Source organism: Myotis davidii, unplaced genomic scaffold, assembly GCF_000327345.1.
Source record: "Myotis davidii unplaced genomic scaffold, ASM32734v1 scaffold395, whole genome shotgun sequence".
NCBI lineage: Eukaryota > Metazoa > Chordata > Mammalia > Chiroptera > Vespertilionidae > Myotis > Myotis davidii.
In genome coordinates this window covers 4,919,217-4,941,822 of record NW_006287904.1, presented here as the reverse complement: position 1 = coordinate 4,941,822, position 22,606 = coordinate 4,919,217, and the positions used below count along the sequence as shown (strand labels likewise).

At 54.6% G+C, this 22,606-nt stretch overlaps 1 protein-coding gene across 1 annotated transcript; it reads right to left on the bottom strand.

Moving 5' to 3' along the window:
- Nucleotides 1-527: 527 nt before the first annotated feature.
- Nucleotides 528-12,316, bottom strand: SLC6A20 (solute carrier family 6 (proline IMINO transporter), member 20). The gene is made up of 9 exons (XM_015561254.1): nt 12,298-12,316; nt 11,671-11,807; nt 9,416-9,639; nt 8,622-8,736; nt 7,544-7,785; nt 6,145-6,307; nt 5,573-5,777; nt 3,820-3,979; nt 528-750 (listed from the first exon to the last, which is right to left on the bottom strand). The coding sequence occupies exons 1-9, from the start codon at nt 12,314-12,316 to the stop codon at nt 528-530; spliced, it is 1,488 nt and encodes a 495-aa protein (XP_015416740.1).
- Nucleotides 12,317-22,606: the final 10,290 nt, after the last annotated feature.

The following is a 22,606-nucleotide window of genomic DNA, read 5'->3' as shown; positions in this document are numbered from 1 at the left end:
GCGTAAATACTTGCAAAGCGGCCGCGGAGGCTCCACCTGGAACTAATAGCGTGAAAGTGGGCGGCGGCCTCGGGAGCCGGTCCTCAGGCCACAGGCGCTGGGTCTCCCCGCCTGAGGCGGCGCAAGACAAAAGTCCCCAGGGCCACCAGGGGGATGCACATGGTGGAGGAGGCCACGAGCAGCCCGATGACGGCCAGCGCGTACGCGGGGTCAATAAAAATATATATTTAAAAGAAAAAGAATAACTGCACGTGATTATGTTTGAGATGTCGGGCAGGGCAGCTGGACGTGGGGGTTGGCCCTTACCCCAGCACAGTCCAGTAGAACTTTCTGGACCAATAGAAATGAGCCATGTCCGACACCAGACACAAGGGGTTACTGAGCACTTGAAGAGGGGCCAGTGAGGCTGTGTGCTGGGCTTTGAGGTACGATGAGCACTGAACTGGGTTTAGCACTGAAACCATAGCTTTGATGCTGCCCTGTTGTGACCAACGACCTGCCCACGCCATGGCAGGAACTCCTTGGTTTCAGAAAACTAAGGCCTGTGCTCTGGAGGCAGCTTGGGGCCCCGGGAGGGCAGGTACCTGGGAGGCGTCCCACGCTTGGTACTGCAGGGTCCCCGTGAGGATGTAGTCGCTCAGGTAGAAGAGCAGGAGGCTGATGATGAGCAGCGGGCTCACGCCAGCCCACATGATCTTCCAGTACCAGCTCAGAGTGCGGCCAGTCATGGCCTGAAGGTCACTTTCAAATCTGCTTGGAAAACGGGGAAGTCTGGATTAGCCACGATGTTGGAGCGAGGGGGAGCCCAGCTTGCACATCCCTGTTCGCTTGGGGAGATTCTGTTGTGGCTCCACTGAGATTTGAACACAAACATGGGGCCGCCCTCCCTGACTCCTTCTGGGGATGGAATGGGGAGAGGGGCTGACACAGAGCGGGGTGCAAAGCGATTACCCGCAGATAAGTGGACATCAGGAGACATCTTTCTGGTGCCGACCTTCAGATGGAGGCTGCTGGCATAGACCAGAGGGCAGCTCCCACCAATGGCAGGAACAGAGAGCCTGGGACAGGGGTCCAACCAGCCTCAATGCCAGGGGACCCCCAGGGCAACTCCTGGCATGGGGTCTGCCAGCGACTCTATACCCCATTACAAACGCCCCAGAGGGGACTCTCTTTTGTCCCCTGAAACCACAGCAGGTTTTCTGGGGCAGATGGAGAGCCAGACTTGGGACTCAAGGGTGATGGCCCAGCGGTTGGAGCCGCCCAGGTGTAGTTGCCCGAAGACTACTACTGTGTTCAATCATGCCTGCAGATTTCCTTTCTTTCCTTTAAATGGACTCTTTTGCCTAAGTTTAGCAATAGCATAACAGCATCCATTCTTTTGTGGGTTTGATAGGCTAATTGTATATTTTTAACGTGCACACAAATACGTATGAAAAGGATCTTCGGCACTTTGGGAAATGCTGACCCAGCCGAAGGGCTTTAAAACCGCTCCGCACGACGGGAGAGGCAGCCTTGAAGGAGGGGTGGGGTTGGGGCGGAGTGAAACTGTCACCAGGTGCAACTACAGCCACTGCCTCACTTCCACCCCTGGCCTGTCTTAAGTTCCCCCATGAGCTTCTAGCTGCCCCTGTGTGGCTGCTGACCTAGCCAGACCTTAGGCTGTAGGCCACGAAGACTCATGTGCATAATGTGAACACTGGGATTTTCAAGACCATACAAGGCAGAAAGTGTTGGGTTCTCTTGTTCCGTTACCTCCCCAGCCCTCCACTTTCCTGGATAGAGAAACGTGGGAAGAGCTGCAGAAAGGCCGCATGGCACTGTTGCAAAGTGGCCACTAGATGGCGCCGTCCCCCGTCCAAGCAGAAAGACTACCCTCTGCTGGTCATTCCCATATCTGGCTGCTTATGAAATCCCCAGGGCACCTTTGGTTTCTCCGTCCAATCGACCATTTACCAACACCCGCTTTAGATGGACTTGTACCCCTCTCCAGCGCCTCCAGTGGGCTCTAGGTTCTGTTCCTTTGGGCATTTCCTAGATGACCAATATGTTCCAGTTTACCCAGGACTTCCCTGGGTTTAGCACTGAAAAAGCCCCAATGTCCCAGGAAACCCTTCTTTCTCGGGAAAACGGGGTGAGTCTAACACTAAAGTCCTCACAGTGTTACTAGCTCTGGGGGAGGAGTACGGGCCGATAAAAAGGCATTCCTTGACCACGAAAGTTTGGAAATACTGCAAATTACAACCCCGTCTTTGAGATTCACAATTGTCTTCAAGGGTCTGGGAAATCCTACAGCAAAGAAATCTGGCTTTAATTTATGTCCTGGAGTTATTTGATCGTGGAAATCCCTCAGAATGGCTTCCAAGGGGCACAGTGGGACACTCGGCACCAGGGGCCTGGCTCCTAGACGGTCCCAGCTGGCCCCCTGACCCACCTCCAGATCAGTTTGGAAGATGATAAAAGCCTGGGGTGGGGAAGACTGGGTACAGTCCTTCTGAGCAGGCTCTCATTCGAGCAGCAGTTCCCAAAACATAATGGGCCTCTACCCCCTGCATGTGCCAAAATGTGGATTTGACCCAGGGGTTTGGGGGCCTGAGACCCTGCATTCTTTTAAAAATATTTGTATTGCTTTCAGAGAGGAAGGGCGAGGGAGAGAGAGAAACCTTACTGATGAGAGTCGCTGATCAGCATCTCCTGCATGCCCCTAACCGAGCCTGCAACCCAGGCATGTGCCCTTGACCAGAATCGAACCTGGGACCCTTCAGCCCACAAGCTGACGCTCTATCCACTGAGCCAAACCAGCTAGGGCGAGATCCTGCATTCTAACAAGCTCCCTGATGCTGCCGATCTGGGACCAGACTCACCTGCAGCTAGAGCCCCACCTGGACCCACCTAATCAGCGCCCTGGGGATGAAGGGGGAGGGGGATGTGAGAACCAGTCCTCAGGGGCTCCAGTGCACGCCCAGGTCTGAAAACTGCTCTAGATCCGTGGTTCTCAGCCCGGCCACACGTCCCAGCACCAGGGCTGCGCTGTGCCAGGGTTGAGAACCATACATCCCAAATCTGCCAGACTTTAAGGTCTGGGTTATCAACTGGACTTTGGTCAGTGAGCTTGAAAAATGCTGGTTTTGGCCTTAGCTGGTTTGGCTCGGTGGATAGAGCGTCAGCCTGCAGACTGAAAGGTCCCGGGTTCGAGTCCAGTCAAGGGCACATGCCCGGGTTGCGGGCTCGATCCCCAGTAGGGGGCACGCAGGAGGCAGCCGATCAATGATTCTCTCTCATCATTGATGTTTCTATCTCTTCCTCTCCCTTCCTCTCTGAAATCAATAAAAATATATGTATAAAAAAATGCTGGTGTCGGCCAAGGGTCAGAACGGCCAGTGCCCGGAGGCAGGGCTGCCGGCCCCTGGAGCCATTGGGATTCACAGGGTCAATGGGCCCAATATCTATAATAATAATGAAAGCATAATATGCTAATTAGACCAGACGCCCTTCGGGGACGAAGCCGGGGCTGGGAGGGAAGACCGGGTCCCGGGTGCCAGAGGGAAGCGGTGCTGGCAGCTGGGGAAAGGAAGGCCTACTCTTGCATAAATTTCATGCATCGGGCCTCTAGTCCTTTAATAAAAAGTAAAAGCACAGGAAATAGGCAAGATAAAGGTTGAAGGCCAGCTGAGGGGGAAGTGAGGCAGAGAATTAGCTGAGATCTGGGGGAAGATTAAAGCCCTGAAAGATGCCAAGCTTAAAGGCGAACACGCGATGCCCGCCGAGAGAGGGCTGTTCCTGTGGGTGAGCTTGCCCAGCAGTTGGTGGGGCGGGTCTCACCTCCGCAGCCCGTACACGTAGCACACGGCGATCGTCTCCACCAGCACGATGAGCAGCAGGGACAGGGTGGCTGCGTAGTCGTTGAAGATGTCGAACCAGTAGTTGCCGGCCTCCAAGGTGAACACCAAGCCCACAGCGCAGTTGAGGAGGCACACCAGACCTGGGCCAAGACACGGCTCACCTGCCTGCACCCAGCCAGGGGACCCGGCTGATGGGCTCATCCATGTGTGTTGGTCTCTCTGAATATGTCTGTGTGTGTGTGTGTGTGTGTGTGTGTGTGTGTGTGTGTGTGTTTGAGGGTGGAGGAAGGTGTCCCAAGGAGCGTCAGCGGGCAGCATTGATGGTAATTCACAGAGCTGTCCTGCAGGGGGCACCAGCTCAATGGAAAAGAGAAGGTTGTAGCATCTCTAGGGGATCTGGCCCAGGCTGTGAATTGGAGCTGGAGATGTGAGCTGCGGGCAACCCTCTGGGGACTTCCTAGAGAGGAGTCATGCCTGACCAGAGGGGTGCGGGCAGAAGGGAAGAGTCGAATGTTTACACAGCTCCCACCACGGCCCAGGCACTTGCCACGCATTGAGCACTTAAGCCCCCACAGGAATCAGGAGCCCCTTTTACAGATGGGGAAGCCAAGGCCCCTCTGCCTCCAGAATCTGGGTTCCTGTCCGGGTCTCCTTCGGCTGCCTCTCTTGGGCTCCCCACCAAGTACTGGCCTAAGCTCCCTCCTGCCCTTCCACTGCTACCCGACGTCACACCAGCCACCGAGCCCCAGCCTGAGGGGTCCCACAGGAGAGGGGGTTCGTGTGGCCAGCAGCTAACAGCACACTGATACGGCTGCAGGTGTGGGGCGGCTGCTCAATGCGGAGGGCACTGACCAAGGGTGGGCAGGACTTCAAAACTCCAAAGTGCCATTATTACCCTTAACAGAGTGTTTTAAAGGAAGAACTCAGCCTGCATTTTCACGGTGCCCTCCCATCTGTTTCTTTCTAACCTTCCGAGACTACAAGATGGTAATTTATGATACTGACCAAGGGTGGGCAGGACTTCAAAGACCTGGGCTGGGAGAAGGGACATTGTGGACGGTGTAACCAAGGGAAGGGCTGGGTGCACAGGGCTGGAGTGGAGCAGAGGGGAGGCGGAGTGACTGGGAGGTCAGGTTCTTCCCTAAAACGCTGCTGTCCACAGAGGGCAGAATGGTAGAGAGATGGGTGTCTGCTCCTACAATGGCTTCTCACAGGGGCAGGAGAGGGACAGCCGATCGCTAATTGTCACAGTGTGGGTGGGCCTCCTAGAGTTTGGTTGTAGACCGCACACAGAGCACATACGTGTGATTTCATGTACACGGAGCCCAACAAAGGGGGAAACAAACATAAAACGGTGGCAGTGAGACCAGAGGGGACTTGACCTGGGTCGGTGGTGGTTACTTGGGCGGATACATACGCCAAGTTCACTGAGTTTGTGCTTAAGGAATGTACACGCCGCAGCGGTTATGCCTCAATTAAACAAGGACAAAGCGGCGTCTCTCCTGGCCTGGGAGCTCGGGGTGCCAGGTTGGGGAGCTTGGCCTTTCCCCCAAGTCGGGGTGGCCACTTCCTGTCCCCCTGGGGTGGAGAGCCAGACGCATGGGGTGATTGACACGTGCCAGGTCCCGACTGCCCAGGGGGAGGAGAAGGTGAAGGCAGGACTCCTGTGAGGTCGCTGGTCCCCCCATCCTCCCTCCCCGAGTCCCGCCTCCTCCTCCCCGCCCGCCGCTCACCGGAGATGGCCTCCTTGGGCAGGTGGCGGGTAATGGCCTTGCTGTCGGTCAGGGGCGTGAGGATGGCGGCCGTGTTGCCCAGCATGCTCCCGATCCCCAGCATCAGCAGCATGAAGAAGTACAGCACCGACCACAGCTGGGACACCTCCATGTTCTTTATGGCCTCGGTGTAGACGATGAAAGCCAGGCCGGTGCCCTGGACGGCCTGCCGCCGGGGACAAGACGCCAGTCACACACCGAGGGACGCACGGCTCCCCGGACACCCCCGACGCTAAGCTGTGGGGGACCTCGGAGCTGGCTCTCCCACCTGCAGGCCAGCGCCCCGTCTGAGCCCCTAATGACAAGTGTTTACAATGGTTCTTTCAGGTGGTGGACCCGTGGGTGCCGGTTATAGGATTCTTTGTACTTTCTGCCTTTTCAACATTTAAAAGGAAGAGGAAACGAGGGCACGGAGCACCCAAAGGAACCAGTGTCCCCGGGCAGCAGCCGGGGGGAGGGTGGCCCGTCCTCCCTTCTCCCGGAAGAGGCGGAGGGAGAAGAATTCCGTCCCCGAGGCCTTGCCAGCGCCTCACCGTGTCCAGCTCCGACTCCAAGCTGCAGTTTTTAATCAGTGGGAACACCTTGCTGTACTGGTCGGGGTAGGTAGACGCCAGGTAGCCCTTCACCTGCTCCAGGTTGCTGGCTGTCAAAAAGCCATCTTCCAGGTCGAAAGAATTGGTCAGCAGCAGAATCACCCTGCGGGCGGAGCAGGAGAGTGACCCCCGCGATCAGAAGGGCCGCTGCCCCCCGCCTCCTCTTTTCTCGTTACGTAAGGTCCTCGCCAGAGGAATCTGTTGATTGCCAACCTTTACTTTATTTAAAAAATATACTTTTATTGATTTCAGAGAGGAGGGGAGAGGGGGAGAGATAGAAACGTCAACGATGAGAGAAAAATCAGTGATCGGCTGCCTCCTGCACGCCCCACACTGGGGATTGAGCCCACAATCCGGGAATCGAACCCTGACCTCCTGGTTCATAGGTGGACGCTCAACCCTAAGCCATGTTGACCGGGCCATTGCTGACCTTTTAAAGGGCAAGGTATTTAGAGGGGCTCTGAAGAAGCCTCGAGTAGGAACAGTGGTGACAAGAGGGACCAACCGCACAGCGGGCTCTGTGACAGCTGTCCGGCTCTGTCCGGCCGAACGTCTGTGATGGGAAATGTCCCAGGTCCGTGCCGTCCACTGTGGCCCCCAGGAGCCACATGCGGCCCTGAGGAATTGATTTAAATCAGTGGTTCTCAACCTTCTGGCCCTTTAAATACAGTTTCACATGTCGTGACCCAACCATAAAATTATTTTCGTTGCTACTTCATAACTGTAATATTGCTACTGTTATGAATCGTCATGTAAATATCTGATATGCAGGATGGTCTTAGGCGACCCCTGTGAAAGGGTCGTTCGACCGCTAAAGGGGTCGTGATCCACAGGTTGAGAATCGCTGGTTTAAATCAAAATCTACATCCGTTTAAGGAAACGTTAAATTGACATTTAACCTTGTCAGGAGCCCCTTGCAGCTAGTGACACGCTGTTGGACAGGGTGCCTGCGGGTATTTCTCGAATTTGGGAAAGATCACAAAGAGCAGCTTCTGGAATCTCCACGGCTCAGCCAGGGAGCTCTCGGCTGCTTCTGGGGCCGAAGAAATGAAGGCTGGGGATGCCCTGCGTGCTGAGGGCTCTGAGTACATGGTGCCCCTCCCTTCGGGCACACGCTGACTCGGCACAGGCCTCCAGCTGCTGCTGCCAGTGGGCAAAGCCTGCATTCGACACTGGATCGAGGACTGCAAGGCGGGTGCCCTGTGCCCCACACCCCTGGGTGCCTGGCGTCCGCCTCTCCCCAGTGCCCCTTCCGCTCGAGCTTTGGAGACTCGCCTGCCCCTCGCGGCCCGGCTCCCCGGACGGCTCCCCGGACGGCTCCCCGGACGGCCCAGCTTACCTGTTCAAGCAGCTCTCGTAGTTGAAGGTGGCCTTGAAGCCGTAGATGGAGAAGGTCACGACGCTGGCGAATATGGAGGTGGAGCTGTTGATGAGGGACACGATGATGGCATGCTTCTGGCAGTTGTTGGAGGGCTCGTTGTAGCTGGCGAAGGCGATCAGGCTGCCAAACCCCAGGCCGAGCGAGAAGAAGATCTGGGTGGCTGCATTGATCCAGGCCTTGGGGTTGGCCAGCTGCTCCAGCTGGAAGCCAGCGGGGACAGGGTTGTAAGCCCAAGGGGGTGGGGAGGACCCCAACCTCTCAGGCAGGGGAGGGAGGGTAGCCCTGGGGGACCCTGCCTGGCACAGCCTTAGCAGATGAAACATCCCTCCTGCCATGTCCCCACAGCTCCTTCCCCAGGGGAGGTGTGCAGTGGGAAGTGTGGGGTGAAATCATTTCAAAAGGAACCAGGCCCCCGATGCCTGAGCTGGGCACTGCAGGGGCCTGGGCCTCCCGAGATGGAGGTGGGGGGGGGTGCCTGGTGGTGAGGCCGAGGTCTGGGTTGAACCCCGGTGATGTGGCAGCGGGGGGGCTCTCGGGGGGGCTGCCACTACAGCCATTTGTTTCCAGGGGCCATTTTTGCTAAATGAAGAACCCGTCCTGTCCCCAAGGCAACCGTGACGAAGACTGGCTGTGGGGAGCCTGGGGAGGGACCCCGAAACCCCTGCCGAGAGTGGATTTGCCCCGAAGGGAAACCGAGATGATGCTCAGGGCAGATAACTTAGTCCACAGGCTGGAGGGCGGGGCTGGGGTGAGGCGGGGCCAGGAGGCCAGACGTGGGGCAGCCGTCGGAGGGGGGCAGTGAGGACGAGGATGGGAGTGGACAGAAGACCCAATGCCCAGAAGTCACAGGGCTTGGGGACTGCCTGGCTGAGGGTGACTCAGCACCCAAAGGTCATCCATCCCCACCCATGGCCTGGGGGCTCCCACCAGCCTCCTGGGTTCAGGACAGCTTTCTCCACCCTCCCTCTTGCCCTCTCCGCCCGCTGGAAGGGGCAGGAAGATGGGGCACCTCAGGCCCCGTCCCTCCGGCTCGTACCTTGGGGGTGAACATGTACAGCAGCCCGTTGGTGGCCCCGTGGAGCGTGAGGCCCCTGATCAGGTAGATGATGAGCACGCAGTAGGGCATCGACGCGGTGAAATACACCACCTGCGGGCACCAGAGGGCAGAGTCAGGCTCCGGGAGATGTGGCCAGACCCTCAGCAGGCCCGTTGCCTACAGCAGACCCTCTGTCCCCGGAAACACCATGCTGTCTGGGCTCAGGCTGCGGACAGCAGGGAAGGCATGGGGTCTCGTCAGGTCCTGAGTCTGGTTGGGAGACGGGTGGTAGGACGTGGTCGCCAGGCCCGTAAGTGCCAGGAAATCCCTGGTTCCACAGGGAAGAGGAACGCAGAGCAGAGGCCGGCCCTCCACCTCCCTTCCACCTGGTCCCAGGAAGGACTGGGGCCGCCCTCAAGCACGTCCATCACAGGAGCGTGTGGGCACTTCAACACCCCCGCGCTCAGGCTGCCCCTCGCTGATCACCAGAACCTTCGGGGGTGACTGGGACGGCAGAGGGGCCAAAGCTCTCAGGCGGTGCCCGTGGGAGGCCTGAGAGCAGGGCAGGTGTCTCTGGGAAATCTTCAACCATCTAGGGTTTTAAAGGAGGGAAAACTCCCTGTCTGGTTGCTTGGTGCTACTGGGCAGTGTGGCTGTGGGGCTGGCCGGCCCAGAAATGCCCGTCTTTTGGGGGGCGGGAAAGGCCTGGTTTTGAGATTGAGGGCTGCACCTCTGACCACCTTTATAGTTACCTGGCAAGTGGCTTGTGCCAGCGCACCGCCCGCCTGCCTCCCCCAGTGGACTCGGTGCCCCGCAGGATGCACAGGTAGACGACGAGCCAGGCCAGGAGGAGGCAGAGCGCGGGCTCCCACTGCAGGCTGCCGCTGTCCTGGATGGACGGCGAGATGTTGAGGGTCTTCCGGTACCAGAAGTACTTGGTGGAGGAGGCCTGCTCACACTCCGCGTCGTAGCCTGTGTGGTTGGCGTTCAGTGGGCAGACGGACCACGGCAGGGGGTCCTGGGGTCAACACAGCATCGCACAGAGAGGTGAGGGCTGAGGCCGAAGGTCCGGGGGAGGGCGGGAGGTGGGCCTCACACCAGGCTTTTGGAGGAGAAGGGAGCTGTTCCCCAAGGGCAGGTGGTGGGAGCCCCGAAGGCAGCCAGGGAGTCAGAGGTTTTGTCGAGGGCATAGATGAGGTAGGGAGTAGGGGGAGGCAGGGAGGGGGTGTGCGAGGGGCTCCACACGCCTTACAGTCCTAACTCTACCGTGGGTCAGAGAGACTGAATACACAAACGGACAAGGGCCAGACTCCCTATGACAACAGAACTCGGCCCCGCAGTCCAGCTGGTGTGGCTCAGTGGTTGAGCATCAACCTATGAACCAGGAGGTGATGGTTCGATTCCCGGTCAAGGGCACATGCCGGGGTTTCAAGCTCAGTCCCCAGAAGGGGGCGTGCAGGAGGCAGCTGATCAGTGATTCTCTCTCATCATTGATGTTTCTGTCTCTCCCTCTCCCCTCTCCTCTCCTATCAATAAAAATATATTTTTTAAAAAAGTGCTGTGGGAGGAGAGGGGTGGGAGGCCTGGGGGTTCTTTGAGAGCATGAGGAAGAAGGGTCTGTGCAGAGGCGGCTGGAAACCCGGCAGCTCCGGGCCAGGAGGTGTGCGGGGCTCCCCGAGACCAGGGCCTGCGGGCACTGCTAAGGGTTAGCCTCGCCCCGCTTCTCTCCCGGCTCCTGGGACAGGAGGAGTGGCATTTCTTGGAGCCCTGAGTGCCAGCTGCTGTGCTAAGAGCTGTATGCGCCGTGGGCGTCATCATCCCCTCACAGAGGAGAAAACCGGGCTCAGAGCTCGCCTGGGACCCGGGCTGGGAAGAGGCAGACACTGTGGTCGCCCCCTCCTGGCTCACCCGTCAGGTCACCTGGGGTGGCAGGGAGCAGGGGTGTGGGGAGGTGTGTCGGGTGCAGGGGTCCCGGGGTGGGAGTGGGAGAGGACAGCAGGGCAGAGGGATGTCTGACAACCAGCGGTGTCTGCAGGCGCTGCCCCGTGTGCGCCTCTGCCCAGCCCCTGGCTCCGGGGCATCTCATTGGGAGTTTGAAACTGGCCGTGGTGTTGTGTTCACACCACACGCAGCACCCCACCTGAGAGCCGGTGGTTAAACATTCACCAGCCCCCCGTTTGGCACAAACGTCTGGCCTCTTTTCTAGAAGCAGCAGATGATGCCTCGGAGAAGCCCTCTGGGATGGCTCACCCAGGCGGACTGTCAAACCACACGCCTCCGTGCTAAACATTAACAGCCACGCACGGTGGGAGGCAGTTAGGGTTTGAAGATGACTTGTGAGGGCACTGGGCACATGTCTCCTGCGCCAGAGAGAGTCACGGACAAGTTTACGCCCTCCTTGCCCCTGGGATGTCACTCTAGCATCCTGTCTGGGGCGGGATCGTTGGCAGAACAGAGCGTGGGCATCGCTGGTCAAAGGTCCTCCTGCTGGCAGAGGCAGCCCAGGAGCGGGAGGGTGTGAAGGCAGGTTAACCATCTCCCCAGGGTGCCCAGGACCCGGGCTCAGGTGGCTCAGGGCGGACAGGCAGTCGGGCAGCAGGCGCGCCCAGCTTCCGTCCACCCGAGATGTTGATGACCGCCCTACAGCCTCTCAGTGGTGGGAAGAAGATTCAATGGGCTGATGTGTGGCATGTGCTCTACAGGCCAGCACCTGGCACACGCAGTGCTCGCTGAGAGCAGGTGCCATTCACGGCCAGCAGGGGGCAGCGCCAGGTGGTTGTTAGTAGGACACTGAGGCACAGCCCCAGCTCGCAGCTGTTTCCTCTTTACAGACCAGCAACCTGCGGTCCAGAGAAGCCATGCAGTCGCAGGTCCCCACCTCCTGGGGACGGGGAGCCAGCCCTGCTCAGCCATGTTCTGTGGCAGTCAGTCCCTCCTGGGCCGTCTGTCCACCCCACTCAAGGGCTCTCTCTTGGGCCTTGTGCTTACCCTTTGCTCCCACCCGCACCAGGGCTGCCCAGGACACAGGGAGGGGGCATCACCTACCAACACCGCTCAGGTAGGGGCTGATGGTCCTCCAGGCGCCGATGCTGCCCTGGCGCATGCGCTGTCCGACCGCTAGTTCCAGGTACAGGAGCGGCATCCCCTCCACGATGAGCATGATGAGGTAGGGCACCAGGAAGCTCCCTGTGGGCGTCCAGGGCCAACAGCCAGGTCACCAATGGGTTGTACTCCGCAACCACCCGACCTCCCTGCCAACAACCAACCTTCCTACCTTCCTTCCTTCTTTCCTTCCTTCCTTCCTTCCTTCCTTCCTTCCTCCCTCCCTCCCTCTCTCTCTCCCTCCCTCCTTCCTCCTTCCCATTCTCCCTCCCATCTCTCCATTTGCCCATTCATCCTTCTGTCTTTCCACACTCATCCTCCACCTTCTGCCTTCACACTCTTCCACCTGTCATTCCTCTCATCTATCCATCATCCATCACCCATCCATCCATCCACCCATCCATCCATCTCTCTTCAGCCATCTATCCTTGGATGATGACACCCAGCCATGCCAGTGAAAATCTTTGTGGCATATACGGATCCTTCCACGTTACTTTACCAAGAATGTTGGAACTCTGGGTCTGTGAGACAGTTCACAGCAGGGAGGGTACGACCCAAACGTTGGCTTTCCTACCTGCCTCCTCTAAATCCATATGGTTTATCTGAAGATTCCTTAAAACTCACAACAAAGGCTCCAACTCATGTGTTTGCTAGTGGGTTTTTTCTCTCGCCTTGGTGGTGAGAGCTCAGTGTAGCGCTGTTGCGCCCTGGGAAATCTGAAATCGTCATCTTTAAAGTAGCTGGGCTGACGTTGTAGCTCATATTAACACTGATTGGAATTATTTTACTCACTCGTCTTTAAGGTGGAAATGTAGTTTCATCAGTTCGATTATATTTCAAATGAGGAATGCAAGTGGTCTTTAAGAAAAGTGTATGGGTTATTTTGTGTGTTTTTTTTAGGTTTTGTGTGTGTGTGTGTGTGTGTGTTCTCATCTGAAAGAAGATAAAATGTTTGAAATCCAAGTATGATGTGGGAGGCAGTCAGACAGACCTGAGCAGAGCAAGGACGATGGGCCAGGTGCAGAGGCCACAGGGTGGAACGCCCCGGGTGCCTAGCAATGGGTGAAACTGGGGACACAGGAATCTCTCCCGCAGGGTTAACTCTCCTTCCCTAGCATATCGCTGGCTGGCATGGTCTCGACCTCCTGACCTTTCCTCCCCAGAGATAACAGCTAGGCCTCCGTTGTATTTCAGCTCCGGGCCCAGAGGCCCAGCTGCAATGACGAAGGACTCCCTCCCCCTGAGCGGACCAGTCAGCGGAGACCCGGAGATCCGAGGACACACTTGGAAAGCTGATGAGTATTCTATTGAGGTCCACCTCTGGGACCTCCCCTAAAATCCCCGCCCTAAAGGCACTTAGGATGGAGGACCGGAGCGCTCTCCCGCCCCAGCGCACCAGCGCCTCCCACTCCTCACCTCCCCGCCTCCCCACCTCCCCACCTTTGCCTTCCTCTCTCCTAAGCCCAACGACCCTTTTGCTTCTGTAACTTGTTTCCTGAGCCCATGTCTTCTACCTTTACTTCTTCTACCTCTGTGACCTTCTACATAAACTTTCTCTTAGAGTTTGAGTCTTGGCTCTGAATTCTTTCCTGGCCAGAACTCAAGTACTGAGGTTGCTGAGCCCAGGTCCGGTCTGACCCTGAGGGCCTAACACCTGGTGCCATTCTCGCCACCAGCACAGGGACAATAGTTCTTACTGCTACAAGGTATAATAGGTATTACTCACGAATTTGATAGGTTCCCAATTTTCATGTAGTGCTGGCTCCACTTCCAGTGAAAGTACAAGTATGTTGTAGCACCAAGCGGCTAAATCGCCTAATCACGTGTTTGTGTAAAAAGGGACTTGCCAAGATTTGTTTGACTGCTGAATCTCCAACATCCAGACTCTTAAGGAGAACACCTCTTAAAGGGCCTGTAAACTACGCATGATGGACGTTCTGTGTTGCATTAAGGAATGGCCATTGGCTTACTCACCACATCTATGGTGCTGTGGCTATAAATACAGTCGCTTACAAACAATAAAATCCCTATTCCGTCCTCTACTGTGGTGACTAATGGTTAGTCAGGGCCGGCCACACAGAGTTGCTAAATATTTTGCACATCATCCCCGAGTCCTCCCACCCAGCTGCCCCACCTTCACATATCGCTTTCGGCGTTTTGCAGCCCCGATGTGCCCGCCAGGAAGGGTGTGTGGAACAATTGTTTCACTTTCTCCAGGCCAGACCTGGAGCTGGGTGTGGGATGGATAGGAGATGAGCCGCCCTGCTCCCTCGCCTGGACAGAGGAAGGTCAGCTGCCTCTTCTTGGTCCAGCTCACAAGCTAGTCCTCCAGCCTCACATCTTCAGAGATAAGGCAGGGGCTTGTGGTGTCTGTGGGGAGACCAGGGGGTCCCCAATAGACAGAGCCTAGGCTACCACGTCCTTTTAGAGAGCACCTCTATGTGTGTGTTTTATACTGGGGCCTTCAGCCTAAAATTTCATCTTAAAAAAATGTTTTATTGATTCTAGAGAGAGAGGAAGGGAGAAGGATAGATAGAAACATCCATCGGCTGCCTCCTGCACGCTCCACACTGGAGATCGAGCCTGCAACCTGGGCATGTGCCCTGACCAGGAATCCAACTGGTGACCTCTTGGTTCACAGGTCAACGCTCAACCACTGAGGCATACCAGCTGAGCCTAAAATTTCATTTTAATGAAACTGACTAATACTAAATTTTACACCCACTGATTCCCCAGGAGCCATCTGTAGACAAGCACCCTTGGTGATAGTGGGGAGCCAGCGAAAGGAGCCACGGATGCCCCCCCACTGCCCCACACGTGGACAGCGGCAGGCAGCCTGTGTGTGGGGGTCACCACATCGGACACCATCCCCCATTCCAGGCAGATGCTTGACCCACTGCTTCTCCTGTTGGTCCCACCTCTCCTTCTCCGCAGCCCTTCAGCCGTGGCCATTCCTCCCCCAGGTCCATGGCTGTGAACTTGAGAAAAAGGTCCAGTGGGAAAGAGGGCAGGATCTGAATAATAAAAACCCTGACTCTACAGTGCAGGGATTAAGGTCTGGTTACAAAGGAACAGGCTCTGAAAGTTCAAGGGGAACAACGAAATTCACACATGCTTACATAAGCAGCTAACACAAAAACGCCGCCACTGCGGGTGTGTGCTGCCCTATAACCCCTGGGGTCTCCCAGGCCCTCTCCCGACACACCATGCACCTCTGCGTCACCCCATTAGTAGCTGCAACATTCCACTAGGAAAATGGGTCCAGAATTCATTTCATCGGTCCTTGGGCACTTGGCCTGTGGCCAGGTTTCTGCCACCCGATCCCAGCCGCGGCGCAGAGCCTGGCCCACGTGTGCGGTTATTTCCTCGGGTATAAACCCCAGAGTAGATGGCAGTGAACACGACCGGGCAGAGCCCGGTGGCTCTCTCACTGCAGAGACCTCGGGGTTCCCCTGTTCCTCTGGGGCCTAGAACAAACCCTGCCCTCTCACTTCTGGGCCCTGAAGACACGCGGGCCGCTCCCCTCCTGCCCTGCAGAAAGGCATCTCAGCACCGTTCCAGGCTTCTCTCGCCAGCAAGGAGTCCATCAGGGGCCCACCCAGGTCATCCCGACAATAAGGTGGTGTTGACACACCTGCCTGGAGTAATATCCAGACTCTCCGTGGTTACAGGAAAAGCTCAAGGTGTTAAACAGTCACAGCAAGGTGCAGGAAAGCTTGTCCCTGCGACAGGGCCAGTCCCATGGCCCTCTGCCTGTGGAGGTGGGCAGTCTCAGGCCTGGTGCCCAGGCAGGAGCGTGGGGCTCCATTATCCTGCCCCACAAGTATCCAAACACACAACTAGAACAATATGCAGAGAAAACAAACTTCAATATCTCAGACTGTATACCCAAAACCCACCCCTCAAAATGCATCATCTATATGTATAAAAGCCTAATATGCAAAGTGTCCCCTCGGGAGTTCAACCGGAAGACCGGAAGTTGGATTGCTCACTATGACATGCACTGACCACCGGGGGAGGTGCGGAATGAAGGAAGGCCCTGGCCAGCAGCTGGAAGGACCGGATCGGCCCTGATTGCCGGCCAGCCCTAGGGGCCCTACCTGTGCACAAATTTCATGCACAGTGCCTCTAGTGGGCCTATATGTATAACTCAAGACTTTTAAAAATTTCTAGAAGAAAACATGCAAGAAAATCTTTCTGATCTAGAGATGACACCGAAAGCATTACCTGTGAAAGAAAATATTGACAAACGGGACATCCTTTTAATTCTGCTCCATGAAAGACAGTGTTAGGAGAATAAAAAGACAAGCCACAGACTGGGAGAAAATGTTTGCAAAACACATATCTGATAACGACTTTGTATCTAGAACATATAAGGGACTCTCAAAACTCAATAATGAGAGAAAAAAGGAACCATGTACAAAAAAAAATTGAGCAGACATTTTACCAAAGAAAATATATCAATGGCAAATTAGCAGTGAAAAGATGCTCAACATTAGCGTTCACTAAGACGATGCAAATTCAAACCCCAGTGAGATGCCACTGCACACGTGTTAGAGTGGCTCAACTCGAAGATGCTGGGGGCCCTTCCCGTGCTGGACGGGATGCTGTCGGATTCACGAGCCACTTAGTAAAGCCAATACCAAGTGCCTGGAGGATTTGAGAACTCCCATAGTTGCCAGGGAAATGGAAACTGCTGTAGCCTCTCTGGGAAGCAGTTTGGCAGTTTCTTGTAACTTAGCATACACTTTCTGTAGGACCCCACAATGCCAGTCCTGGGGTTAACTCTAGAGAAATGAACACTCACACTCACACAAACCCCTATACACGATGTTGATAGCAGCTCTAGTCACAGTTGTGGGAAACTGGAAACAACCTAATTATCCTTCTATGGGTGAACGGGCGATACACGCCACACATCCACACATGGGAGATGTAACTACTCAGCGACAAAAAGGAACACACCACTGCTGCTCCCAACAGCCCGGGAGCAGCTCAGAGAAGCATTATGCTAAGTGACAGCCGCCAGAATCCAGGCTACACGCCGTGTGATTCTATGTCTGTGACATTCCGGAGAAAGCAACCCCTTGGGGACAGAAAACAGATCTGAGGTTGCGGGGGAGCAGGGCGTGGGGTGGGATTGACTGTAAAGGGCACGACTGTGGCGACGGTAACACAACCATCGCATTTGTCAGCACTCGCAGAACTGGACACCAGAAAACCCCAAAATTTTCTGCATATAAATACATGTCAATAAAAGAGAAATTGGTTTTGCAGTCCGTTTGAAAACAAGTCCTCTAACCCACCCTTTTCTCAGGGGACTGTTCCCCAGGCTCCTGCATGTGAAAGTCTGGACATGGGCTCTGCTCGAGGGGACCCTGGCGTCAGGGAGAGGCGGACAGAGGCCTGAGAAGGCGCCTTTGCTCCCACGTGCCCTGGGGGCACATGTCGTGGTCGATTACACGCAGCCACATTCTGTGCAGCTGCTCCCGCGTGGAGTGGAGTCCACGTCCCACCCGTGAATCTGGCTGGCCTTGGACCTGCCTTGTCGAATGGGATGTGGGGAGAAGGAGCCTTCATTCTCTTGGAACTCGGCCTGAGACCACCTTGTCAGGCAACCAGAGGAAGACCGAGGGCCTGCAAACTTGGCACCAACTTCCGACGTGTGAGGGACCCAACTAGACCAGCAGAGAAACATGCAGCCCACTCAAGAACCGTGAGAAAAAACTAATTGTGATTTTAGCCACTATTTTTTTAACACGTTGAAACACCCAGTCAGTCAGCGGTGACTGACACTATACTTTCCGTCAGGAAGACAAAACAGGCTGGGTGCTTAATGTGTTAAAAAAAATATTTTTTTTAAAATTGATTTCAGAGAGGAAGGAAGAGAGGGAGAAACATCAATGATGAGAGAGAAGCATTGATTGATTGCCTCCTGCACACCTCCTACTGGGGATTGAGCTGTCAACCCTGGCATGTGCCCTGACGGGAATCGAACCGTGACCTCCTGGTTTATAGGTCAATGCTCAACCACTGGGCCACACAAGCTGGGCTTTTTTCCTTCTTCTTACTACTTCAGCATGTATTTCCTACAAATAAGGACATTCTCTCACATAATCCCAGTGCAATCAGCAAAATAAAAAAATTCACACTGAGCCCTGGCAGGGTAGATCAGTTGTTAGAGCACCGTCCTGATAAGTCAAGGTTGCGGGTTCCATCCCTGGTCAGGGTACATACAAGAAGCAACCAATAAATGCATAGATAAGCGGAATAACAAATCGATGTCTCTGTCTGCCTCTAAAATCAATAAAAAAGTTAACGCTGATAGAGGCCTATTATTTTATCTACAAACCTTTGAACTTTGACTTTCCTTTGTGTCCCCTCCCTCAGAAAGGGAGAAACAGAAGAACTGTGTAGAAAATGTCTAGAACTTGGTCTCTGAGAGCCAAGGGGACACTGTTTATAGAACAGCATCAGGCAATGATGAAGAAAGGACAATTCAAGAAGAAACAAGATTACATGAAGATGAAAAATATGAATACAGCCTTGAGCAATGATCCTGCAGCCCAGAGGAAAAGTGTGGAGAAGTGGAAATGAGAAGAGGAGAGTGGAGGCACGGACAGCAAGCCCAAGGATTTTCCATCGGGAACGAGGGCCGGGGAGACAGAATGCGCCTACGCAGCAGCCGGAACGCATGCATGTCCCACAGGACTTCTCCCCGTGTGTGTCACCGGTGGGCTCACTAGTCCCAGGTAAAGTGATGAAAACATATTTAACACCGAGACATAGAGCTCACACATTTTTGAGGTAAAAATTGCACATAAGGGGGCCTAATAAATGGTGATGGATTTGTATTTTTCTATTTCCTAAATGTTATACCATGGAGATGTATTACATCTGTAACTCCAAAACACAGAAATTTGTTATTCTAGAGCATGTTGCCTCTTCTTTTCCTAATTGTCACACACAGTACCTTATCTGTTTCCTAAACCCTAGAATCTCACTAGAAGAGAAATTCCTTCTGTATGAAACTGATCTCCGCAAGCCCTCGTATCTTGCTCTACCTCTTTGAGACCCAGGAAGAGACAAATCGGAGTCTACCACTCTCAGGGCAAAGTTTCCTCAGGCTTCCAAACTCCTCCTCTACCTGTACTTACACACCTTTGTTCTCTGCAAAGCCTACCTGGTGTGGCTCAGTTCTGGGCTGGTGCTGGCTTGTAGGGCTGTGGCTCCAGTGGTGTGCCAGGGCCGGCTCACTCTGGCTCACAAGAGCTGGCCGTGCCCATCTCTTCCCAACCCCACATCCCAGATGTGACTCTGCTAGTCGGAAATCAGCCATGGTGGGAGCATTTACACCATGGTAATCGGCAAATGCTGCAAACTAGGTCCTGCACTACCAAAACCAGTTAGTTGTCCAACACCTATCAGCCCCCCCACTGCCTGGTTCCCAGCAGCTAGTGCCTGGGGGGTGGCTTCCTCTAGCCCAGGGGTGGGCAAACTTTTTGACTCGAGGGCCACCATGGGTTCTTAAACTGGACCGGAGGGCCGGAACAAAAGCATGGATGGAGTGTTTGGGTGAACTAATATAAATTCAAAGTAAACATCATTACATAAAAGGTTATGGTCTCTTTTTTTTTAAGTTTTATTCATTTCAAACAGGACAGATCTGGCCCGCAGGCTGTAGTTTGCCCATGACTGCTCTAGAGTGTGGTCCATGGACCAGCAGCTCTGATGGGCACCGCCTGGGAGCTTGTCGGAAATGCAGAATCCTGCCCGCCTGCGATACCTGAGACGCAATCTCTGGGCGTGGGGTCCAGCAGTTTACCAAGATCCTACCCACTGGAGAGAGCAGCAGGGGCTTTGAGGGGAGGGGACATCCAGGCTTAGAGTGTCGTTGTCCTACTGCGCGGTCAGGTAGCCTCGGATTCCCTCTCTTTATGGTTCAAATCGCCCACAGAGAAAATTCAGGGGAAAAAAACATCCGATTTCCACCAGCCGCACAACCATTCTCATTGCCCCACGTTTCTCTGCGGTCGGAGCACGTACTTCTAGAACCACCAGCCGCCGGTGCACCTTTCCCTGCACCTTGGTGTGCAGCCCATTTGCATCTCAATTGCTTCCTGAACAACTTAGACTTTGACATGATCGCCCAGACCTGCCGGCTTTTTCCAGAAGAGATTGTGTGTGGTTCCTACAGCTGCACGCCCTCCCCCGCCGCCCAGGGCCAGCCTGCTGTGCAGAGGTGGTTGGTACCTGGCGTGCAATCTGCGGAATTAACATTCCTCTGGCTGAGCCCGGCCTGCAGAGCCGGGAGGAAACGAGCCTCCCTGGTCGTGGACAGAGCCCCGTGGAAGGGGCACAAACCCCTAATCGGTTTTATTCTGGGAAGTATGTGGCACAGCGTGGCCCCGCGGCTGATCAACAAGCTCTTTGTTGACTGGGGGTGGGAGGTCACAGCTCTGTTTGGAAGGAAGTTATACTCGGAGCCTTTTATGGGTGGTTGGTCTACCCTTTGGCTTTAGGTAAAGGATGGATCTCTAAGCTGCCTGGGTTTGGGGGGACATAAATCACTTATTAATTAATAGGCGACACGACTGTCAGCAAAAGGCTCAGAAAACCACCAGCCTCAGACCCTGCGCTTTTCATAATGAACGTGGCTCATTCACCCAGCAAGTATTTATCGGCGCCTCCTCTGACACCCCCCTCCGCGCCCCTCACCTCACAGAGACGGGCCAGTAGGAGACAGAGAAACTCTAGAACAGTGGTTCTCAACCTTGGCTGCACATTAGAATCACTTGGGAATCTTTTCAAAATCCTGATTTCTGGGCCTCCTCCGCCGGAAATTCTGTTTCTTTGTTACTAATGTTGTGGTCTCACCCCATAACAAAGAAACAGCATTTCCGGAGGAGGAGGCCCAGAAATCAGGATTTTAAAAAGACTCCCAGGTGATTCTAATGTGCAGCCAAAGTTGAGAACCACTGCTATAGACACTTAAGCCCAACCAACCATCCGTCCATCCCCCAACCCAGCCATCTTTCCATCCTTCCATCCTTTCTCCAGGGCCCATCCCTTCGTCAACCATCATCCATCCATCTTTCTAGCTACCTACCAACGTAATATACTCTGTCCCAGCCACAAGTTTCTTTCCTTTTCCTGAGTCCTCAAGGTCTTGCGGTTTTCGCAGCAGCACCTTAGATCTATTCTACTTCAGCGTTATTGTGTCCACCTGTAGACTACCCAGGTGATGGTGTTGTTAGAAACAAGGAATGGAATAGTCATGTGACAGCAAGGCTCGTCTGGCTGATGTTTGGGAAAGGATAAAGGTAGCGGGGGTAGGTGTGCTGACACAGGATGACGGGGAAATCGCATCCTGACAAATAATCATTTCAAAAGGCAGTTATGGCACTATTACGGCATATGGCCACACACGCCCTTCACATAATTAGGATGTATTTATGCCCTTAACATAAAAAAAAAAGAAGAGTTAGAATTAAGAATGCACTATTAAAAAAAACACCCCTCTGTGGGTTAACCTTTTTGTTGAGGTTTTGTTTTTGTGAGTGGTGGAGGCAAGAGAGGGGGAGCACTGTTTTAGGTCTTAGTCTTCTTAAGTGGGTTAAATTTTGTAAATACTTTGGCCTGACATCTTTCATTGTCCTTTATGGTGAAAAAAAAAAATCCATGCAGATTATAGAAGACATTACACACACACACACACACACACACACCCCATAAGGTAAGCCAACACCAGCCACAGGTAACTAACTATTGTGAACATGCTGGTATATTTTTTCATTCCCTTTTCTCTGCATATTTTAAGTTGAGATCATTCATTTTATGCAGCCTTGACTCCAACTTCCCTCCCTCCGCCTAATGCATGAAATGAGAAGATGCATAACAGTTTCTGGAACGCCAGCTTAATGGCTGTGAGCAGCACCCTGCACGGATGGTCCACGTTTCCCGAGCCAGAGACCGTTCAGTGCAGGGCTCGGGAGTGTCCACTGTTTTGCTTTTATTGAGAGATGGAGACGCTCATGTATCATCCACCTTCTGGCAGGACTCTCATATTTCCTTTAGGTAGAATTTTAGAAATGGAACAACTAAGAGAAACACTTTTAAAAACGCTGAACTTCAATCCCTACCACCAACGTTGCCTTCCAAAAGGCCCTTGGCCTCCGCGGAGGTTCCGGACCACGGCACAGGTGTCCCGCTCTCTGGACGCTAAGAGAATGCGGTGTATGGCGCTGTCTACCTAGTGAGTATGCTGTGATGCTTCAGAGAAAAAATTGTAGGAAGGAAGAAAGGAAGGAAGGAAGGAAGGAAGGAAGGAAGGAAGGAAGGAAGGGAGGGAGGAAGGGAGGGAGGGAGGGAGGGAATGATTTGCCTTGCTGTCCTCTGTGATTCCAAACCCAAACCAATCGTTTTAGAAGAAATCTGAAGAAATAGCTCAAGATCCTCTATCCTGCATTTCTAATCACGATGCAGGAACATAAGTTTCGGAGCTAGAGTGTAAGAGTTTCTGTTGAACAAGGCAATTTCCTGCTCCCTTTTGACACTCATTAGAATTCAGACCATTGCCACCTCCCAAAACAGTGTCCCTCATTCTCCTAGCCTGGCCAGCAAGGGTACAGTAGGGGGCTTGGCCGCCCCTGGAATGGGGCTGGGGTTGCAGAGGGCGTGGGGGGGGGGTCGCCTTGGCTGCCCCTGGGTCCCCTTCCCAGCTCTGCAAATCGGGGCAATCACACCAACACTCTCCGAGCCTCGGCTGGAATAGGGGGCCAGTCCCAGCGCGCACCTCCAGGAGTGGGGACTTGGTGCCGCTCTGCGCCGGGAGCGCCGGCGACCGTCCCGCGGGGGCCGGGCGCCCGGAGGCGCCCCCACCT